At 46.0% G+C, this 23643-nt stretch overlaps 1 protein-coding gene across 2 annotated transcripts in view; it reads right to left on the minus strand.

The window, feature by feature from the left end:
- Positions 1–11113, minus strand: part of SEC11C (SEC11 homolog C, signal peptidase complex subunit) — a 17354-nt gene extending 6241 nt beyond the window's left edge. Inside the window, exons 1-2 of one of the 2 annotated variants that reach the window (XM_081801097.1) lie at positions 10922–11113; positions 3740–3849 (exon numbers count right to left, since the gene is read on the minus strand). In XM_081801097.1, the coding sequence (XP_081657223.1) occupies positions 3740–3849; positions 10922–11008 (197 nt within the window). In that variant the 5' untranslated portion in view covers positions 11009–11113. The remainder of the gene's footprint in view (positions 1–3739; positions 3850–10921) is intronic. The other variant, XM_081801096.1, reaches the window with a different exon arrangement.
- Positions 11114–23643: the final 12530 nt, after the last annotated feature.

The following is a 23643-nucleotide window of genomic DNA, read 5'->3' on the forward strand; positions in this document are numbered from 1 at the left end:
GGGTCCATAGTCTCTCATGGTTCATCTCCCTCTCTGATTTCTCCCCCTTCAGTTTTCCCCCCTTTCCCCTATGTTCCTCCGTGCTATTGCTTATGTTCCACATATGAGTGAAACCATATGATAAATGTCTTTCTCTGCTTGACTTATTTCACTTAGCATAATCCCCTCCAGTTCCATCTGTGTTGATGCAAATGGTAGGTATTCATCCTTTCTGATGGCTGAATAATATTCCATTGTATATATGTACCACATCTTCTTTATCCATTCATCTGTTGAAGGGCATCTCAGCTCCTTCTAGTTTGGCTATTGGGACAATGCTGCTATGAACACTGGGGTGCATGTGCCCCTTCGGATCACTACATCTGTATCTTTGGGGTAAATACCTAGTAGTGCAATTGCTGGGTCGTAGGGTAGCTCTATTTTTAACATCTTGAGGAACCTCCATACTGTTTTCCAGAGTAGCTGCACCAGCGTGCGTTCCCAAAAAACAGTGTAAGAGGGGTTCCCCTTTCTCCACATCCTCCCAACATTTGTTCTTTCCTGTTTTGTTAATTTTTGCCATTCTAACTGGTGTAAAGTGGTATCTCATTGTGGTTTTGATTTGTATTTCCCTGATGGCTAGTGATGTTGAGCATTTTTTCATGTGTCTGTTAGCCATTTGTATGTCTTCTTTGGGGAAGTGTCTGTTCACATCTTCTGCCCACTTTTTGACTGGGTTATTTGTTTTTTAAGTGTTGAGCTTGAGAAGTTCTTTATAGATCTTGGATACCAGCCCGTTATCTGTAGTGTCATTTGCAAATATCTTCTTCCATGCCGTGGGTTGCCTCTTAGTTTCACTGAGTGTTTCCTTTGCTGTGCAGAAGCTTTTTATCTTGATGAAGTCCCAAAAGTTCATTTTTGCTTTTGTTTCCCTTGCCTTTGGAGACGTGTCTTGAAAGAAGTTGCTGTGGCCAATGTCGAAGAGGTTACTGCCTATGTTCTCCTCTAGGATTTTGCTGGATTCCTGTCTCACACTGAGGTCTTTAATCCATTCAGAATTCATTTTCCATATGCTCATGCTGTGTCATAATGCATGAGAAAATAAATAAGACCAAACAATATTGCAATATAGAGGCTGTATGATCAAAAACCAGTGAGAAGTTTGTTGAGGGCAGGATGCAGCGAGGAAGAACCAGACTAGTGAAGAAATGGAGTGCTTTAAAGGAAAATGTGAGTTAAAATGGCAGCAGCTCAAGAAGTTGGCCCTCCTGTCCCTCCAGGCCCTGGACCACCTTAAACTTGTCAGCACATGCAGATCAGCAAAGAGAAACACAGCGGAGACTTGCCTGTCACTAAGTACTTGCTGATGTGTTTATTATTTAAGTGAAACCAGTGACACTAAGTATCATAACAGATCTAGCATTCAAAAATAGGAAGTCTGAATAAAAAACAGAGAGAGGGCTAGAAATATAAATGACTATGAGGGAAAAAAAGAGCAAACAATTAAGAACTACAACTAGAAAAACCTCCTGGATAAGTCTCAGAAGCAGAAGAGTACAGTTTGTCATCAAGGGTCATTATCGTTGGGGCGCCTGGGTGGCTCAGTCGTTAAGCATCTGCCTTCGGCTCAGGTCATGATCCCAGGGTCCTGGGATTGAGCCCCGCATTGGGCTCCCTGCTCAGCGGGAAGCCTGCTTCTCCCTCTCCCACTCCCCCTGCTTGTGTTCCCTCTCTCGCTATGTCTCTCTCTGTCAAATAAATAAATAAAATCTTTAAAAAAAAAAAAAAGAAAAAGAGGGGCGCCTGGGTGGCTCAGTCATTAAGCGTCTGCCTTCAGCTCAGGTCATGATCCTAGGGTCCTGGGATCCAGCCCCGCATCGGGCTCCTTGCTCAGTGGGAAGCCTGCTTCTCCCTCTCCCACTCCCCCTACTGGTGTTCCCTCTCTCACGGTCTCTCTCTGTCAAATAAATAAAATCTTAATAAATAAATAAATAAATAAAATAAAAAAAGAAAAAGACTCATTATCATGTCTCATGAGGAATGCACTTCTTTGGAATGTTTCACTAATATCAACTTACACTTGCTTTCCTCACAGTCCAGGGATTTCCCAAAGGTCAGTGTTCCCCAAGGTCACAGATCTCTCACGATGTCAATAGTTTATGTTGACAAACCAAATTTAGAACTATAAAGGGTGCTTTAAAAAAAAGAAGTCCCTACAGACCGCAATGTTACAACAGTTTCTGTGTACAAGTGTGTCTGTGTGATTTAAGGAAAACCAGAACATCTGGGATCTAGTTTGGGCTTTGTCAAAAGTTAACTGTAAGATGCAAGTGGCTTGGCCTTCATGGGCCTCAGGCTCTTTATCTGTTAAGGAGGAGGGCCCATCTAAATTAGAGGTTTTTAATTTCTTTTTTTTTTTTAAGATTTTATTTATTTATTTGAGAGGGGAGCACACAAGTGGGGTGAGGGGCACAGGGAGAAGCAGACTCCCCACTGAACAGGGAGCCCGATGCGGGACTCGATCCCAGGACCCTGAGATCATGACCTGAGCCGAAGGCAGACAGACGCTTAGCTGAATGAGCCACCCAGGTGCCCCAGAGGTTTTTAATTTCTAATGAAAAAAAAAAGCTTAAAATCCTTCTTTTGAATGAAATCTTACCAGGCTGCATACCCATATACAATACATAAAAAATGGAGCTGTTACAACTGAAACAAGGCTGAGGTCTCTAGAATCCATGTATTTGCTCCCTTTCTCCCTCCTAACCTATCCACTGGACCCCAGGGCACTCCTAGGGCACAGTGTGAACGCCAGTGAATCAGAAACCCGTGTGCTCTTCTAAGGCTCCTAAATTTATGAAAGCAGTGTCTCTCTAGAAAGGCCCCTTGGCCAGCCACACCAGGGCAACCTGGTGAAGCCAGGGCCACGACTGAAGCCCCATGATATGGCAACAAGGCCCAGTGGAGGGCAAGGGCACTGGTTTGGGAGGCACGAACCCTGCGTGCTGACCTTGGCTCCTCCACGGGCCAAAGGTGACCCTGCCCGGTCACTGCTATAGCCTACTGCTCCCCCTGTAAAGCACACGGGCTCCATCACCCCCGCCCCTCTCCCCCCCACCCCGCAAGGCTCGATGGTCTAGGCCACACTGGACAGAGAGCACCTTGAAGCACCTAAGGGCTCCCTAACATGTTTCTTTGATTTCAAACTGATTACGTTTCCCCCCTTGCATGACTTTATGGCCGTATGAAGTTAACTAAAGTATTAACTTTTCTCAAATTAACATCCTGTGCTTTAGAAGAATAACAGTCTCAGGAAGAGAGTAGCCCCGTACAACAGTGTTGTCGAAGACGCTTGAAACAACACAGCACACTCTGCTGGGCACTGGGGAGATACGCTTCCCTGTCTGGTACAAAGAAAACCAAATCACAGTTTTAAATTACTTATGTTTAAAATCAATTTGTACACAAATAATCACATAGGATTGTTATTTTAGGTGCATTAAAGCATTAAAATGCAAAAGCAAATATATAGTACTGGGGCTTTAGCATCCCCACGATAAAAGCTCTGAAGTGCGTGCTGAAAAAGGTAAGATGTTTCAACAAAGGCCAGAACGAAATGAAAACAGGTATCAACAAAGAAAACTAATAGTCTACCCAGTGAAAACACTGAGCGTTGGCTGTCACGCAGGCTTTCGCTCAGGCAACACTGCTCCTCTGTCTCGGGCAGGAGCGTGACAGCAGCGAGACAGCGTGCGGAACCTACCTCAGCACCACCACGATCGGGCTCTCGCTGCCAGTGAGGACGATCAAGCCTTTCCAGATCATAAGCGCAGAAGACACGATCATGGCAAAGTTTAAAACCTGGTAATAGAGCTGGAACGAGAAAGGCCAAACCCAAAGTGAAAACCAATGGAAGAATATGCACAAACCCTAAGCTGGAGATGAGCTTGTTTACAAAAAAAACAAAACAAAAAGCTAAGTTGTGATTTTAGGATATTAAGCTAATTCACACAAACTGCAAACTCAGGTAGTATTTCAACTTTTGTCTGTGGAATGAGCCTTCTGTATATTATCTCTCTTTCAGTGAGCAATGAGAGAAAAAACCCAGAGCAATCCATGGGACCTACTTTGTTAAAGCCTCGATAAGACTATACTTACCTCTCTGGGATTTCCCAGAACCTTCAACCCTGAAGAGTCCTGTTATTCAACTTCTACCCCGAGGGCCTCCTGCTCTAGTGTAGAGACTACCCGTCAGACCTGAGAGCCTGATGCACGCAGTGTGGTCTACCTAGAACCACTCATTAGCCACCTGGCCAAAGAGACCTCAAATGAGGCTTCAGAGTCCTATAGTACTTAGCGATGAGGCTGTTCTGTGTCTGAAATTACATTGCAAAGTGAACAAAAACTTTAAACACCCGGATGTTTAAATTTTCCATAAATGTTTTAAAAAGTAAAAAGCAAACAATATCTGGTTAAGAACATAGGCAGAATGAACCATGAGAGATGATGGACTCTGAAAAACAAACTGAGGGTTCTAGAGGGGAGGGGGGTGGGAGGATGGGTTAGTCTGGTGATGGGTATTAAAGAGGGCACGTACTGCATGGAGCACTGGGTGTTATACACAAACAATGAATCATGGAACACTACATCAAAAACTAATGATGTAATGTATGGTGATTAACATAATAAAAAAATAACTTTCTAAAAAAAAAAAAAGAACATAGGCAGAAAGCCACACAAGATGATATCTAGTTCTAAGCTGATCTTGCTCCACCTAGACCACTGAGTTAAGATCCACAGGGCCTGTCCTGCCAAAGCTCAAGGCTCTTCCTTGCTAACAGTTGCCTGCCACACCCAACCCTTGGTGACTACAGGGGGGAAAAGCAACACATGCCTACCTCACAACACCCTATATCGGACTGTAGCTGGATTGTTGGGCCAGATGTCTACAGTCTTCCAAGAGGCTGTAGGGTCAAAAGTCACTGTGCCTACTACTACTTGGAATGTAAGTCCCTCAGGGCATCTGCCCTTAGTGCCCTACGGGATGGCTCCTTACTCTAGTACCTGCCTCAATCTTCCTCCTCACAACCCCTGTCCTGGGTAATCCGAAGAGCCACATAGATGGCCTACCCAACACTCTAGTGTCTCAATTCTTAGACATCCTCATCTCCAAAGTCCTTCTCCCTCCACCTGAACCAACCACTCTCAACAACATGCCTGGAACTGAAACTGCTCAATCCCCACATCTCTAATTCAATTATCCCCCCTCTACCTGCCCATGTACACCTGTTCTTCTGCCATATGTGCTCACCTACATGGCAGGACTCTTGTCACTCCCCCTCCCACTTCGTTCTATACATTCTACCTTCTAAACATTCCTGGAATCTGTTGCATTCTCTCTATTCCCACTGGCACCACTCTCATCCAAGTCACCAACAGAGCCCATTGGGCAACTGCAAGAGCCTGCTAACCAGTTTCCTGACGTCCATACACACCTCTGTCAGTGCACTCTCCACGTTACACTCTACACTCACTTGCAAATGCACCTCTGGCCATCTGATCATCTCTATGCCCTGCTTCCGCTGCCCCTCGATTGCATCCCTTCAATTGGATCCCACTACTCTGAGGATGAATATGGTCTCTGTGGCCCTGTCTGGTGCATCCCCGTACTCCCTAGCTTCAGCTGGTGAAGCTCACTGCACTCCAGGTACGACAGTGGTATCTGTCAGTGCTTTAGAGAGCACATGCTCCTATCCACTCCAGGATCGTGACCTGGCTATTTACTCTGCCCAGACGCTCTCTCCCTAGATTCCTTAGCATACCTAATGCTCACGCATCTTAAATCCTACTTTCGGCACCAGCTCCCCAGGGAAGCCCTCCCTGACCCACTAGACCAGGAGTCAGCAAACTTTTTCTATAAAGGGCCACATAATAAGTATTTTACAAACCATATAGTCTCTGTTGAAATTACACAACCCTGCCATTGTAGCAAGAAAGCAACTAAAGACAATATGTAAAAGAATGAATATGGCTGTGTTCCAATTAACTTTATTTATAAAAATAGATGGTGGGGCGCCTGGATGGCTCAGTCATTAAGCGTCTGCCTTCAGCTCAGGTCATGATCCCAGGGTCCTGGGATCGAGCCCCGCATCGGGCTCCCTGCTCCGCGGGAAGCCTGCTTCTCCCTCTCCCACTCCCCCTGCTTGTGCTCCCTCTCTCGCTGGGTCTCTCTCTGTCAAAATAAAATAAAATAAAATAAAATCTTTAAATAAATAAATAAATAAATAAATAAATAAATAAATAAATAAAAATAGATGGTGTGGGGGGTGCCTGGGTGGCTCAGTCGGCTAAGTGTCTGACTCTTGATTTCGGCTCAGATCATGATCTCAGGAACGTGACATTGAGCCCTGCACTGGACGCTGGGCATGAAGCCTGCTTCAGATTCTCTCTCTCCTCTCTGCCCCTCCCCCAACCCTACCTCCCACCCCCCAAGTATCTAAACAAACAAACAAACAAACAAACAAACACAGATGGTGGGCTGGAGCTTGCTACTCTGCTGTAGACCAGCCTAGGTCCTCCTGTTACATATTCTCACTGCATTCTGCACTTCTTTATACCATCCATCACTATAATTATACATATCATTTTTAATGTGTCTTTTACATTAGACTGTATGTTCTACAAAGGCAAAGATCATTTTGGCCTTGTTCACAGCTGTACCTCCAAAGTTCAACACAGGTCTGGCAAAAAGTAAGTACTCAATCTGTTGAGTAAATAGTGAGAAAATAAACATCTTTAATATATGGTGGGCACAAACAGTAAGAAAAACACTAAAATCCCCAAAACAACAACAACAAAAGAGGTAAAAGCTTAAAACTATTAATTTCCCAAAGAAGAAATACAAGTGGTGAATAAACACTTAGAGTGTTCAAATCCAATCCTCCTTCCCTCCTCCCCTCTTCTTTTTTATGCCTAGCAAACTTCAAGTTTGGGGTTTTGTTTTTTTAATGCTAATACTTGGTGCTGTCCCAGGGTGCACTGTGGTGAGAAGGCAAGCAGACACGGTCATTCTGAGACCAATCTGGCACCAGAATCATGAGGTTACTTTGGGCCCAGTAATCCTACTTTAGAAATTTCGTCTACAATAAAGGCAGATAGGGAATTATGGCCCAATTATACGCATCATGGTCCTATTTCTAGTAACAGAGAAAAGGAAATAAATGAGCAACAACAGAGAAATGATTGAGTAAAATAGTGGCAAGTAACTGCACTATTTAAAACAAAAGTGTAGTCTCAGTAGAATCTCCACAAACTGCAAAGCAGTTTGTAAAATGAACACAAGGAGGTGCCCTCAAAGGCCAACAGAGGCCATGTTAGCATGGTGGAATTATGAGTGATTGAATTTTCTTCTTTAAACTATTCTCTATTCTTTAAAATTTCTGTGATGGACATGAGCTAATTCCAAAGTCTGGGGAAAATAAATGTTTAAAGGAACTTGACAGAATGTTATATGGCCGTTAAAATGATTACTTTGAAGAGTGTGACAAAACAGGAACACGCAGTCTGACGTGGCAGTAAGGTAGGAAAAGCAGAGCTCATATTGCTCCTATTACACGTCTGTGAAATTATGTCATTCCAGGTATTTATGGAGGAAATAACTGGAAGTGGGGACATAAAAATGAATTAAAATAACCGTGAAGTGGGACGCCTGGGTGGCTCAGTCGGTTAAGCGTCTGCCTTCGGCTCAGGTCATGATCCCAGGGTCCTGGGATCCAGCCCCGCATCGGGCTCCCTGCTCAGCGGGGAGCCTGCTTCTCCCTCTACCCCTCACCCCCGCTCACTCTCACTCTCCCGCTTCCTCTCTCTCTCTAATAAATAAATAAAATCTTAAAAAAAAAACAAACCATGAAGCTACTCTGATGTAATAATTGAAAAGAAGATAAATGTAATTCAAAATTAAAGTTACACATCATTAAAAAAAAACAAAACCGCTCTTTGGCTACTGTGTCAAGAGCAAATTATGAAACTCTCACTAAATCCCCAAAAGACAAAGAAGGAAACTGGAGTGCCAAGCGGATACTGTTAAAGCATTGGGCTATAATACATTAAATTGTTGCTTCTGAAGTAAAATCTGCCTTGCAAGGCACATCAGTCTAAAGCAGAGGCTGTTCGCTGTAGCTCGCATTCGAAAACTTCTCCACCTGCTCTGCCTGACTTGAAGGACTTGATAAATAAATGTTGTTTCATTATGAATTACAGATCTGACTGGGAAAGCCCCAAACCACAGTTTTAAACAGAAACTGTCATTTTTAGACAGATTTTCAAACCATCGGGCTCCACCCTGATAAAAGCAAAGTATAAAACCTTGCCATTTATGTAATAAAGGCCTAGTGCTGACAATTTTTCCAGTATGATTTTCTATGCTTGAAAAATTTATCGAGGGGAAGTAAAATCAATTCCTCAAAAAAAAAGTCCTCTGAGCAAGATGTCTATTGGCTAAAAAAAATAACCGATTATACAAAAACCTAACAAGCTAATTGCAAAACTGCAGATCCTACTTCAACACCCTACCTTTAAGGAACCTACTAATCTGAGTATAGGATTAAAATCCCAGAATTCAGAAACATAATTTTGGTTGAACTACTGACATACTGACTGGGATGTAAGAAATACACCACCACGTTTCACTGGTGCCTTTTGTTCGTCCATCTTCACCTCCCAACTTTCTAAGCTCGGCAATTCAGAGCCGAAGCAAAAGTTCAGAAGCAAGCGCACACTCAGTCTTTGTCAACCAAAGATGAAACAGCCAATGTCTGAGAGTTTCAAACAAACATTTCAGACCCGATATTCTGGCCGACAAAGCAGCAGAAATGCCAGTTGCTGTATTTCTTCCTTCCTCTCTTCCTCACTGCAGAAACAAAGAGTCCTTGTTCTTGCATGTGCCTCTTGCCTTATTTTATAGCAAGCTGGGGCAGCAGAGAAAGGAGGTCCCACTTCCAAGACTGGCGGAGCATGCATGCCTGACAAGGTGTCAGAGGATGCTATTTTGGAGGGGAAAAAGAAACAAAAGGACAAAGCTTAAAAGAAGAAGAATGAAAGTACCAGGAGGAAGCAGATTTGAGGTTCTGCATTTTAATTAGAAAACTAGCAAAACATAGACAATGCAACAGCTACTGACAGGCCTTATCACCAAGAGTGGGAATATACAGATCTTTCAAAAGGCAAACTAGTTTAGGAGTTGAGACGGTCATCAGAAGGCCGTCTCTGATAGTATGCAATTATAACCACCAGTAATCAGTACCAGTTTTAGAGACATTTTGAAAACCTAGCCAATTAGGTCTAGAGTTTAAAATAAAGCTCTATTTTCTGGAGGATTTTCTTGGGAACAGCATCAGTGCTCAGGGAATTAGCTGTTGGTTTTTCAAGCTGGTGATAATCACTGCCACAACTCGTCTTAATCACAGAAACGCCTAAGAGCTCATTAGCCATGCACACCTAGAAACGACCAGATTCTAAACAACAGTTTAGACTTGGTGACTTGAGTCACCAAGCTCTCCCACACTACCGCACTAGTATGCAATTCTTTTTGGAAAACCAAACCAAACCAAACCAAACCCATATGTCCACAGGCATAAGTTCTGCTATGCCATAGGCATCATCCCACTCCACAATACAGTGGCAAAAATGACAGGATGGGTCAAAATCATGAGAATTTATACCATTTTCTTTTAAAGTGTTTTTGTTTGTTTTAGAGAGCGAGAGCACGAGGGGGTGAGGAGGAGGGGAGAAGCAGAGGAAGAGGGAGAGAGAGAATCTTAAGCAGGCTCCATGCCCAACGGGGAGCCCCATGTGGGGCTCCATCTTGGGACTCCAACCTGAGCTTAAATCAAGGGTTGAACACTTAACCCAGTGAGCCATCCAGGAGCCCCTATACCATTTTCAAAGACGATCAAAATTACCAATAGGATGGTTCCATTTTTCTTAGCATAATTTATTATTCATACCAATAAACGTATTAGGATCCATTAGGATCTATCATGCCCTACAGATCCCCTAAATTCTCTATCTAGAAGCTTAAGCAACTGCATTTTTCCTGGCTGAGAGGGCTTCCTTTCCAGTCCCTACTCAGCCTTATACTGAAGACTTAAAGACAGCGATGCTGGCCAAGGAGCTGACCAAGGAGAGAGCAAGAAGGAAGTTTTCCTCTGAGGTCACAGAAGAGTGAGAAATCAACCCCAGTTGCCCAGAGAACCCACGCTAACTGCTTCCTATATTCAAGGTGCAGCCAGATGACAGAATCTAAGAAATTAGGGAAGACTTCCGGGGTCCCCTCTGGAACACTGAGTCTAAAACGATTGAGCATCCCCAGTGAGATCGCCAGGCACAAGAAGCTTTATTTAGTCCTGATGCATAGTGGGGAGAACACTTCCCAGAATGCGAAGAAATTACTTTGGGAGGCATTACTGGACAGTTTCCACTGTCAGAAAGTTCTTTCCTTTCGCTTGCCTTCTCGCCCCTTCCATCCGCGGGCAGCCTTCCTCGGGGTGTCAGGCCTCCAGAGCCTCACAGAGAAATCTATTCCCTCTTCCAGGGGCTGGCCCTTCAAACACGTGCAGACAGCTGTCACTCGGCCGAGTCACCTCTCCTGGCTTGCTCAACCACATCTGACATCCTTAGGACTAGATTCCTAGTCTCTTCTCCTTTCTGGCCACCCCCCCCCTCACTGCGCTCTTGTCAGTCAAGACAGCGCACACCTGTGCCCACACGTGGGTTTGCGCAGATTTGAACCCAGGGCCTCTGAGAGCCGGTGGGGGAGCCTGGGGGCGCCGTCGGCCCCAGTCCCCGGGCACTGTCCTTCCCGGAGCCCTACCCAGAAAGCCCCGACTCCCCGCAGTTGCAGCCGGTTCTCGGTCCGGGGCGCGCCCCCCGCGCGGGCCTCCCTTACCTGGCGCTTGTTCATCTTCCTCAGATCCCCGAAGATGTCCAAGCCGGACGCCGGGAGATGCGTCCCCACGGCGCCCGCGCGCACCATGGCGGGCTCTCCAGGGGCCGAGACTGCCCACCCTCTCCGGGCGTCACAGACAGTTGCTGAGCACCGACCCGACCCGGCCCCCGCCTACCAGCCCTTGTCCTTGCGGGTCACGTGACCGGCAGCTCGCTCGGGCGCCTGGGAATGGTAGTTCTCTACGAATCGTAGCCACCAGTCCGCCTGGAAGGAACTGGGAAGAAGAAAACTACCACTCCCAGAATGCTGCGGGGCGAGAGGCTCGTCCAGTGAAGACCCGGGGCTTCTAGGGAGGGCAGCGACGGGACTCAGGAGCCTTGTCCGACCCTTCCGAGCGAACTTGGGGAGAGGGTGATCTTGCATATCGCAGGGGCAACTCGGGGAAGCGACTATTCAAGAGGAACTGAACTCCTCAAGACTCTGGTCAGGCGCCAAGAGGACACCTAAAGCTCCCCGGCATTCGCCTGCCCGTGTATCTTAGCCATTGGATGACTGCGCCGAGCGGAGGCGGGGCCTCTACACAGGCAACTGGCTGGGCTGAATCGGGGAGGAGCCTAAAGAATAACATGGCTGGTGGGCGGGGCTTGAAAGAGGCGGGATTTTTGAAGTCGCAGAGTTCTACGCTCTGCAAGAAGTAGTAGGATTTGAATGCAAGGAAGCATCGTTGTATCCTCTTGACCATGTTGTGTTGTGTTGCAATAAATATTAATTGAACGAATAAATAACCACCTAATTTTATACACGAAGCAACAGGCACAGAAAGTCTAAAGGACCTGGCCAAGGTTAAGGGTCAGAGTCTGAAATAGAACTCAAATTTTACAATTTCCAATTGTAGATTAGCTAGATCATTCATTCACTCAGTTATGCAGTATTTATTTCATTCTTTTATTCACAACTCTTTCTGAAGCATCTACTATGCACCTGGCCCTTTTCTAGGCACTTGAGAAACATCAGTGAACAAAATAAGATGCCTGCCCTCATAAAACTTACATTCTATACCTTCTAACAGAAGTAGATATAATAAATGAGTAAATTATACAGTACCTAGAGGGCAGTGGTGCTATGGAAATAAGAAAAGGGAATAAGAGGAATGAGGTGCTCTGGGTGTAGGGGGCAGGTTGCAATTTAAATTATCCCAGGGGTCCCAGAGTGGTTCAGTCAGTTAAGCATCAGACTCTTGATTTTGGCTCAGGTCATGATCTCAGGGTCATGAGATCCAGCCCAGAGTAGGGCTCTGCGCTCAGTCAGTGTGGAGGCTGCTTGAGATTCTCACACTTCCTCTCCCTCTGCCCCTCCCCCTGCTCACACTCACTCACTCACGCACTCACTCATTCACTCAATAAATAATAAATAAAATCTTTTCAAAAAAGATTTTTAAAAATATTTTATTTATTTAACAGAGCAAGAGAGAGCACAAGCAGGGGGAGCAGCAGAGGGAGAGGGAGAAGCAGACTCCCTGCTGAGCAGGGAGCCCGATGTGGGTCTCGATGCGGGGCTCAATGCCAGGACCCTGGGATCGTGACCTGAACTGAAGGCAGACATTTAACTGACTGAGCCACCTCAGCGCCCCTTAAAAAAACTTTAATTTAAAAATAATAGGGGCGCCTGGGTGGCTCAATCGTTAAGCGTCTGTCTTCGGCTCAGGTCATGATCCCAGGGTCCTGGGATCGAGTCCCACGTCGGGCTCCCTGCTCGGCAGGAAGCCTGCTTCTCCCTCTCCCACTCCCCCTGCTTGTGTTCCTGCTCTCGCTATCTCTCTCTCTATCAAATAAATAAATAAAAATCTTTAAAAAAAATAAATAAAAATAATAAATAAAAATAAATAAATAAAATATCCCAGAAATGAACTCACTATAAAGCTAATGAAAGGTAAACTTTGGGACCCTTTACTTGCAAAGGCCCCTTCCAAGGACCTGGAGAAGAAAATGGCCAAATAGTTTTGTAGAATTTTCAAAAGCAAGATATTTGAATTGCTATTGGTTGAATCTTGTTTCTTTGCATTCCAACCTCCCCTCCATCATACTTCATGTTGGAGGGACAAAGAGCATTTTGAGGTTCCATCTAAGGAAAAGTTGAGTTGAAGATACATTTAGTTTGGGTTTAGTAGATATATTTATGTGGTTCATGGTCATTCCCTGCCATCCTGGTGTAGGAATGGTCTTAGCACTATGCTCTTGAAAACAGAGAAAGAGGCCCTTTGAAGAAGGAGACAAAGCAGAAGCTGTGACACCTGACCAGCCATCCTTCCAACCTACCCCTGACCAAGGGCAGGGTCCACACTCCTCCATGTGATGTGGTTGTGACAGGTGTGATCTTGGACATCCCTCGGGAATCAACTCTTGATGCTACTGGGCCCCCAGTCTTGTCTGCTTGTCTTGTTCTTACGAAGGAAGTCATTAAAGTCAAGTGAGGTCTCAAAGTACCATGAAGCCACCCAACTAGGGCTCGGACTTTGTCTCTTTGTCTCTGTTCTCAGCTCCTTTTTCACCATCTCCAGCAGTGCTGTGATATCAAATAATCTTTTTTTTTTTAAAGATTTTATTTATTTATTCATTTGACAGAGAGAGACACAGCGAGAGAGGGAACACAAGCAGGGGGAGTGGGAGAGGGAGAAGCCGGCCTCCCGCTGAGCAGGGAGCCCACCGCGGGGCTCGATCCCAGGACCCTGGGATCATGACCTGAGCCGAAGGCAGACGCTTAACGACTGAGCCACCCAGGCGCCCCTCAAATAGAGAATCTTAACTCCTAGTGGCTTATTTCCTCCAAGGACCCAGGAAAAGGAGCAGAGTTTAATTACTGTAGACCCTGCTGCCAATATCTGGGGAGGTCTAGTTTAGTGCCAGAAATCAACCAATCGTCTGCCTAGGTGTTGCTTCTGGAATTGTCTTTGATTTATTGCATATCTCAAACTAAAACATAACATTGCTTTATTTATCCTTCTTCCATGGAGAAATAAGCATACTAATTTTCTGAGTGAAATCCCCCAAACACAGGCTGATGCCGTACACCCTCTCTTCCTTCAAGTGCCATAATCAGAAATAAAACTCTAAGAAATCTTCTACACCACAATTGGTCCACTCTCTTAATTACTGATTTGTCTGCTCCACTGAGCACTAGAAATCCAGAGGTGAATAAGACACAGTTCTTAAATCCAGTTGAAGCTGTAAATGTGCAGGACATGATTATCGTATAGGGTAACAGGTGAAAGGGGTGGGGCATACTCAAAAGTATGCGCTCTAGTTTAGAACCCTCTTAGCACATCTGGGTAGTAGCCCTTGTGAGTGGGGAGAGGAATTGCTACACCAGCTAACATTTTTCCCATACTTACTTTGCATCAGATAAATGCTTCTTTATACTTACTATTAATGACAAAAACTGTATTTTACAGAAAATGGAAAATAAAGTCTCAGAGATGATAAGCAGCTTGCCCAATGTCACAGAGTTAAGAAAAGACAGAACCAGAACTTGAATCTGGGTCTGCCAAATCCAAACTTATGCTCTCATTCCCCACACCACGCAGTCTCTCCTCTGTTCTTTTCTGCCCTTTGAAGCCCCTGGGACTGCATGAGCAGACACAGTTCCTGGTGGGAATTTTAACTTTCAGTTTCTAAGTTCAAGCTACTGCCTACAGACTGATGGTATTAGAAATCATCATGAGCAGAATCTCAGGGATTCTGGTCTACTTGAGCTGGATGGAGAGAGGTAGGACTCGTTCTTAAATGGAGCACCCACACAGGAAGACATCAGGTGGATGACTTGGAATCTGGTCAGTTCCAGCGGGAACACTGGAGCTCGTCTGGCTGGGCACGAATGAGTCGCTTTGTGTCAGATCTGAATCAGCAGCACCTGGTTAACGGTGCCAGACACCAACATTCTGAGTCGCTCTGTGCTTTGCTGTCTCCTGCATCTGTGGAAGGATACGCCTCAGAAGAGCTGCACTGTTCCTCGGGGATGTAATCATCAGAGCGTGGAAATTTGGCTGCCTCTCCTTCTTCCTCCATCTATCTCCCACCTGCTGCCTAAGTGCTCTTGTCAAAATAAGCCATTTCTCCAGCTGCCACCTCTTCTATCCCACCCAGCTCTTCTGATTACTTCCCTATGCCTTACAGTCATTACAACCACACAGGAGGGATTTTATACTGTCAGGAATAGTACCAGGAAGGGGGGAAGGAAGATGACATTCACTAACCAAAGATGCTCATTTCGATCTATGTCCCATGCTACTTGGCTGACATGGGAGATTCGAGAGCTTTTAAAACTTGGCGTCTCAGTTTAACACTATTTAAAAAAAAAAAAAAGTTAGGGAGACATTTTCTTACATTTGCTCCATCCATGAGGCTCAGTACTTTTTGCAAGAATTAGATAGACACAGGAAGGTAATTCCCTGTTGCTGGGCATCCGGAACAAGATTCAGGAGACCTGTGTTGTCCTCCTTGCTGTGTCCGCGCATGGCAGTACCACCTTGAACCACCCATCTTTCTCCTCGGGCCTCAGTTTCCCCGTCTGTAGAAACAAAGTTGTGGCCTCTCATATTCTGGGGCAGGTATAAATTTCACAGTCATGGCCCCTGGGGAGCAAAATGTAACTATCTTTTCCTAAAGCTTAAAAAAGTTATATTAAAGAGGTGCCGGGTTGGCTCAGCTGGTTGAGCATCCAGCTCTTGGTTTCTGCTCAGGTTGTGATCTCATAGGTCGTGGGATCGAGTTCTGCATTGGGCTCCACACTCACTGCTTGAAGATTCTCTCCCTCTGCCCCTCCTCTCTCCCTCTCTCTCCTCCTCTCTCTCTCCCAAATAAATAAGTAAATAAATCTAAAAGAAAAAAAAAAGAAAAGTTATATTAAAGCCCCCTCCCGCCTGGTTTGCAGCAACTTAATATAGTCACTTTCAGTTTTAAAACTGGGTCAATTTGCGAGTATTTGAATACTCTCTCCTACCCCTCTCTTTCCACCCCAGATGGCAACTGAGTTAAGCGGGGCAAATCCTGACTTTTAGGGACTGTTGTTTGCATCTGCCTCTCCCTCTTGATCTGTCCCACTCCTGTTCTAGAAATCTTGACAATGTAGTTTGTTGTATCTGGTCCTTGGATGTGAGCCTTCCACTGCTGAGTCACTGGCTTCTGTCCTCGCTGCCCCTTCATTGAAGTGCCCAAGGTCCTGTCATGTCCTCGGTCTTCATATGCACACACATCAACTCAAGCCCCAGGCTTTGGGGGTCTACCAGCTCTGCTCTTTGGGTCCTTTCTTGGCTAGCTTCCCCAGTCTTTCTGACTCCCAGGTGAGTTTGGTACATCACTCAGCGTCATCTGGCCTTGAAACCCTCCATCCATTTCTATTGTGTTATCTTCCATCATTGCGGCTCAGGGGACCCTAGCAAGGTGTTCAGAGGTCCAGATGATGCACTTCCACTCTGGAATTACGGATCTTAGAAATCAGCATGTATCTTTATACCTCGTTCCACCTTTAGGACTCTGCTGGAAGGGGGAAAGCAGAGTCAGCTCTTGTAATCTATACCAGGTCCACTCTAACTTTTCTCTCCATGCCCGGGGTTAGAGTTTTCAAAGGGATTCAAAAGAAAAAAGACAAAGCATCCCCGTTCATATCTTTGTTTTTACATCCGAATGGTACCTTTGATCTTAGAAGTCAAGAATTCACCGCCTTAGTCTCAGATTCTGAAGTGACCCCTTACTCCCCAAAGGAGGTAATTCATCTTTGGCTATCTATGTTATGTTGGGGCAAAGACAGAATCTTGGGGTACAAACAAAGAGATTAATAAGTAGGACATGGACAGAATGGCTAAAATTAACAATACCAGAAACAACAGGTGTTGGTAAGGATGCAGAGACAGGGGAACCCTTTTATACTGTTGGTGGGAATCCACTCTGGAAAACAGTATGGAGGTTCCTCAAAAAGTTAAAAATAGAACTACCCTATCAGCAATTGCACTACTAGGTATTTACCCAGAGGATACAAAAATACAGATTGCAAGGGGCACATGACAGGGTTCTTGCTTGCATGGCATTTCATTGTAGTAGGGAGAGAGAGAGACAATAAACAAGTAAATATAAATAATTAGGGTAATTTTAGACATGTATAAGACATGTATAATGTTATGAATGATGAGGAGCCAGCGCTGTCATCTGAATCTCAGGAAGATTTGGAATCTGTTTTTTTTTTTTTTTTAAGATTTTATTTATTTATTTGAGAGAGAGAATGAGATAGAGAGAGCATGAGAGGGTCAGAGGGAGAAGCAGACTCCCCGCCGAGCAGGGAGCCTGATGCGGGACTTGATCCCGGGACTCCAGGATCATGACCTGAGCCGAAGGCAGTCACGCAACCAACTGAGCCACCCAGGCACCCTGGAATCTGTTTTTATGTCTACCTGCTGGGGCCGGACACCTCTGGGGCGTGGCAGCTCCTGGGAGATAGTTCAGGGGAGTATAGGCACAGACCCGTTCCCAAGCAAGTCCTCAGCTTCTAAGAACAGGGTATGGAGACAGGCAGAGGGCCAGGAGCAGCCCCCATGTTCCAACAGGATCCTGATCCCGACCACAGGTCCTGGCAGATTCCGGGCCACAGCGGGCTGGCCTCAGGGCCTATCCTGTTGTGGCATCGTTAGTGGTCCTGTCCAGGTGTGGGCACCATACACAGTTTGCACAGAAAGTCTTTCCCTCAGTATCTGGGTCTACATGCAGTCATGTTTCCTCGGGAATCACACAAGGAGAGATAACAGAAAGGAGAGGAGGACCCAGTGGGATGTACAGGGCAGAACAGAGCTGAGAGATGGACAGCCCCGACCACGTTTGAGTTCCATGTTCCAGAGGTCCCCTCATTCCCGTCCTGGGCTCCGTGATACCTCTGGTATTTTTATAATAAAATCCCCTTGTGGTTTAACCTGGGTAAAACTAGGTTTCTGTCACTGGTGACCAGTAAAGTCTTACCCAATACAGAACATTCTTACAGTTGTACAGGTAGACGCACATGGAAATGGGGAGAATGGGAAGGAAGTGCTGGCTTCAATAATAGAAGGAAATGGTGGGCTGTCAACATTCCTCCCTGGCTCCTTCTCCCCACAGAGGCTCTCTGCAGCCGGAAGCAAGAAGCGTCGTAGGCTGTATCTGAGGACAGGCTCAAGTGCCAATTCACTCAGAAGCTGGTAAATTGGTCACAGAACAGATGCTACGTGGAATGGTACTTAATTTCATTAGTAATTTTCCATTTGCCAAAATATGTTCTTGCCAGAAGCGCCAACACATCAGGGTTGTGCATTTGTTAAAATTGAACACGATCCCAGGGAGCCCTGGAGAGGGTCACCGGCCACCTGGCAGATTGTCCCCCAGCTCCCCACAACAGGGAGGGAACACAGGGGGCCCCAAAAGGCTGGGACTTCCTGGGAGCCTGGAAGCCCCTCCCCATCCCACACTGAGCTGGGTCTGCCACAGTGATGGCTTGTCCTGGATGGATGAGAGCCCAGCAGGCTCAGTGAGGCTCTGTGGGGCCCCAATCTAGCAGCCAGCAGCTGGGGGAAGAGGGGAGACATTACCTGCCCAGCTTCACAGATAGAAAGACAAGGAATCACTTAATTCTAGGGGGGGTGGATTATGGAGGATTTTTTTTTTTTTTTAAGATTTTATTTATTTATTTGACAGAGAGAGACACAGTGAGAGAGGGAACACAAGCAGGGGGAGTGGGAGAGGGAGAAGCAGGCTTCCCGCCGAGCAGGGAGCCCGATGCGGGGCTCGATCCCAGGACCCTGGGATCATGACCTGAGCCGAAGGCAGACGCTTAATGACTGAGTCACCCAGGCGCCCCGGATTATGGAGGATTCTAACTGGTTTGAGATATATGCCACCCCCCAGAGGCAAGGAGTAATGGGAACTGTGACTGTAGCCCCCTGTAGAACCCCATGATTGGGAGGCTGCAGTGGGAGAGGGGTTGTTCTCCAAATGGGTACAGTGTCCCCATTAGACAGAGGAGGTTCAAGGCAGAACCAGAGGATAGATGTTTACTCTGTAGGAGTCTCTGCATTTTGCAGAAGAAGAGGCAGAGGCTGAGAGAGTAGGTGACTTGTTGGTGCTTATTTAACCAGTAAATAGCAGATTCCAGATTAGAAAGAAGTGACATGGTCTGGATACATTACATAGTTTCCAGTCCAAGCATGGAGACAAAGTTCTGATAACTAGTTTGACTTTAGGGCGGAATATTTGAAAGCAGGACCATCTTGGAAATCTGGAATTTTTCCTTAAGAACTGATTACTCTCAAAACAGCACCTCCCCTATAGTAGATGCACAGACACATTGAATTTCACAACCTGACAGTGTTTTGTTATTTTCTCTTTCTTCTTAAGGTTTCTTTGTCTCCTTGCTGGGGTTTGCAATGCCATGCAAAGGGCCAACTCAAGCCTCAGAGCTTCTGGGAGTGCAATCAGGACAGCAAGGCCAATCGTCCAGCTCCTGTGGGCTCTCAGTCCGCTGGGCACAGTCAGCCCCCCACACCCTGAGGTGCAAGCAGGACTCTGAGAGAGGGAGCAGAATGCAAGGCAAACCCCGCTTTGGGGGGTTAGACACCCAGGGACGGGGCCTCCAGCCCCAGGGGGGGGGACAGCAGCGGTCTCTATGCCCACAGCGCAGGAGGCGTCAGTTTTGTTGCTGCTGTTGTTGGGCATAAGCCTCCTCTTCACCCTGGGGTAGCCCCGAGTTTCACAACGGGGAAGCCCCTGGGCATGGGCCCGACCTTACCCTCCTACAGGGGTGCCCGCCTTTCCTTGTCTCTTCCCCATTCCTGTGCCCTACACACCCACAGCCTCCGTGCCGCCCTGTGGCTCCCCAAACCCAGAGAGCAGAGAGGCATTTTCCTGCTCCCGGAAGGCCTTGGTTAGCAAAATGTAACGAACATCAAACGGCTAAAAAATCAGTTGGAAGCACTTCCATTTTGATCCATATGGCAGACTATATATTCAGACAGAACCCTTTCAATACAGCACACCGAATTTGTTTTTTAATTTAATGCACAGTTGAACTGTCAGGAAAGTAAAGAAATTCCTCAGAGAGCAGATATGACAATAAAGCTTGAATTCAGAGGGCAAGCGATACAATGGCTGGTATTTTTTGACCCCTGGTGGCCTGGAGCTTGAATTTTTTTTTTTTTTTTTTAAGATTTTATTTATTTGACAGAGAGAGACATAGCAAGAGAGGGAACACAAGCAGGGGGAGTGGGAGAGGGAGAAGCAGGCTTCCCCCCCCCCGCCGGAGCAGGGAGCCCGATGTGGGGCTCCATCCCAGGACCTGAGATCATGACTTGAGCCTAAGGCAGACGCTTAACGACTGAGCCACCCAGGCTCCCTGGAGCTTGACTTTTAATGGGCACATGCACAGGGGACAGAAATATCCAAGTATACTTTTCAAAATTGTTTTTAAAAACACACAAATACAGGGGCGCCTGGGTGGCTCAGATGGTTAAGCGTCTGCCTTCGGCTCAGGTCATGATCCCAGGGTCCTGGGATCAAGTCCCACATCGGGCTCCCGGCTCAGCGGGGAGCCTGCTTCTCCCTCTGACCCTTGCCCCTCTCATGCTGTTTCTCTCTCGCTCGCTCTCTAAAAAATAAAATCTTTAAAAAAAAAAAAAAACACACACAAATACATAATGAGCACATGTCAAAGTTTCATTTTACTCGTTAATGAGAAAACCAGCAGAATGACAAAGCCAGTTCAAGGGAAGATATAAGAAATTCATATATGTGTGGATAGATAGGTGATAGAGATATATAGATAAACGGTTAGATTGTGATTTCTAAATTATACTTTTTAAATGGCTTAATATCTTACAAGGCAAAAAAGTCACAGCTTTTATTTATTTATTTATTAAAAATATTTATTTATTTGAGAGAGAGTGGGGGGGAGGGGCAGAGGGAGGGTCTTAAGCAGACTCCCCGCTGAGTGCAGAACTTGGCAGGCTCCATTCCACATCCCTGAGATCATGACCTGAGCTGAAACCAAGAGTCAGACGCTTAACCAACTGCACCACCCAGGTATCCCAAGTCATAACTTTTAGAATTATCTCCTTTACCAGATAAAAATCTGCATCTCACCAGCAAGTATTTTTATAAACATCTAACTTTACAGAGTTGTAAGGTTTCCTGGTCCTAATCAGTAGAAAATAGTAAAAGGAACAGAGTTGCTTTCCCCTATCCAGACAGTCAGAATGACCTTGAGGAACCTTGTCAGACAATGCCCTAAAATGACAGCGACATGAGGCACGTTCACTGGTGGGCTTGTCTTACCAGATGCAGGGACATGGAGAACACTCCAGGCTTGACCTAGGCTGCGCAATCAATTTGTCCAGTTATATTCTGGTTTAAAAATAAAAATGGAGGACATGCTTTTGTTCAACCTGTGTAAATCTCTACATTGCTACTAAAGGTAAGAAGACTCCATAAAAGTAAAACAGTTGACTCAAAGACATTTTTTTAAAAAGTGGCATTCGCAGAAGGATCACGGATAGTTAATCAACATAGGAAACACTTCCTAACCCCATTAGTCATCAAGAAGGAAATACAGCCAAAACTGGTAATGGGATTTCACATGGCCCAGATGGACACAAATGTAAAAGTCTTGTGGGACAAGGATGGATGAAGATGCAGGGCAGCAGAAGCTCTCAAGTCCTGCGGGTCAGGGAGTAAACTGGCGCAATTCTTTTGAAAGAAATCGGCATGAATTAGTACAACTGAAGGTGTGCATACTTTGTTTTTTTGTTTTTTTTTTTTTAAAGATTTTATTTATTTATTTGAAAGAGAGAGGGCGGGGAGAGAGCACAGAGGGAGAGGGAGGAGCAGACTCCCCGCTGAGCAGGGAGCCCGATGAGGGGCTGGATCCCAGGACCCTGGGATCATGACCTGAGCCGAAGGCAGATGCTTAACGACTGAGCCACCCGGGCGCCCCAAGGTGTGCATACTTTGTGAGGCAGCAGTGCAAGTTGTCAGCCTGAGTCCTAGAGAAACTCTTACACGCGTATGTACATCAGAGACATACACGAGCAAGTTCATTGCAGCATCATTCAGAATAACAAAAATTCAAGCAACCAAAACGTCCATCAACAGTAGGATGGACAAATAAATGACGCTGTATTCAAACAATGAAATATTAAATACAAATAGTGAATTATGCCGAAGTGCATTGCATAGGGATACATACATACATTTGCGGTAAAACTCTAAAGTAAAGCAAGAGAGCGACAATGAGACGAATGGTTACCTCTGCGCAAAGTGTGGGGCCTCTGGGAGATTCAAGGGCTGTGGCCATGTTTTATTTCTTAAAATGGTTGGTGGCCACATGAGTATTTTTTTTTTTTTAACTTTAAAGGTACATGATAGGGGTGCCTGGGTGGCACAGTCAGTTAAGTACCCAACTCTTGATCTCAGCTCAGGTCTTGATCTCAGGGTTGTGAGTTCAAGCCCCTAGCTGGGCTCCACGCCGGGTGTGGAGCCTACCTAGAAAATAAAAATAAAAATAAAGGTACATTATACACACTTTTGAGGACACGATGTATTTCATACACATACACATTTTAAGGTCAGTGTGAAAATAAGCCAACAGAGGTGGAGTGAGGTAGCAGAAGAGCTTCCCGGACGCCCTCTAACTAAGCTGGGGAAACACTGCCTGAACACCTGCCAGACGCTGGGAATGATGGGGCAGAACAGACTTCCCGCTGTTCTCCCCGCCCCCACCCCGCACCCCAGCGCCCTCTAGCGGATGAGACAAACGCCACTCGGTCCCGAGTCCCTGTCTGTTCCTGGGGTCCGTGCAACTCAGGCTGGAGACTTTTGCCCCGTGGGCTTGCTCTGTTCTTTGAATATTTCCGCTGTGATTCTTTTCTCTCCCTAACTAGAGTGTAGCGGCTTCTGAGGGTTGGGTCTATGTCTTCTATTTCTTCAGTGACTAGAATGTATGTATAAATACGGAACTCGGTGACTACAGATTTTTCCCCCTGAAGCTAGATAGGAATGTGATTTGGGGAAGAGTGGGCTCAGGCAGGGAGTTTTGTGGATTAGTGGTTTTTTTTGGATTTTGATTATTTTTCATTAGTGTTATTTATACTAATAGACGTTCCACTGCTGACCCATCTACTGAATACGGAGAAGCTTCAGGCCACTCAAGCCGAGCCATACTGGGGGAGTGTGGCAATCACAGCCGTCAACCTGGGCAGGCCATGGCCTTATCTCCTGCTCTGCCTGGGACGGACTCCCACCACCACCATTGGGAGCACTCCCTCATCGCTTTTCCTTTCTAACAGAAACTAGATTTTGTTTTTTTTTTTTTTAAGTATTCATCTACCCCATGCAGCAAATAAGACATGAGGAGAAGGGGTGCCTGGGTGGCTCAGATGGTTAAGCATCTGCCTTCAGCTCAGGTCATGATCCCAGAGTTCTGGGATTGAGCCCCACATCGGGCTCCCTGCTCTGCAGGAAGGCTGCTTCTCCCTCTCCCTCTGCCTCTCCCCCTACGTGTGCTCTCTCTGTGTATCTCTGTGTCTCAAATGAACAAATAAAATCTTTTAAAAAAAAGGGGGGGAGGGAGGGCACCTGGGTGGTTCAGTCGTTAAGCATCTGCCTTCAGCTCAGGTCATGATCCCAGGGTCCTGGGATCGAGCCCCGCATCGGGCTCCCTGC

This window comes from Leptonychotes weddellii, chromosome 13 (assembly GCF_054177405.1).
Source record: "Leptonychotes weddellii isolate Sample4059 chromosome 13, ASM5417740v2, whole genome shotgun sequence".
Lineage (NCBI taxonomy): Eukaryota > Metazoa > Chordata > Mammalia > Carnivora > Phocidae > Leptonychotes > Leptonychotes weddellii.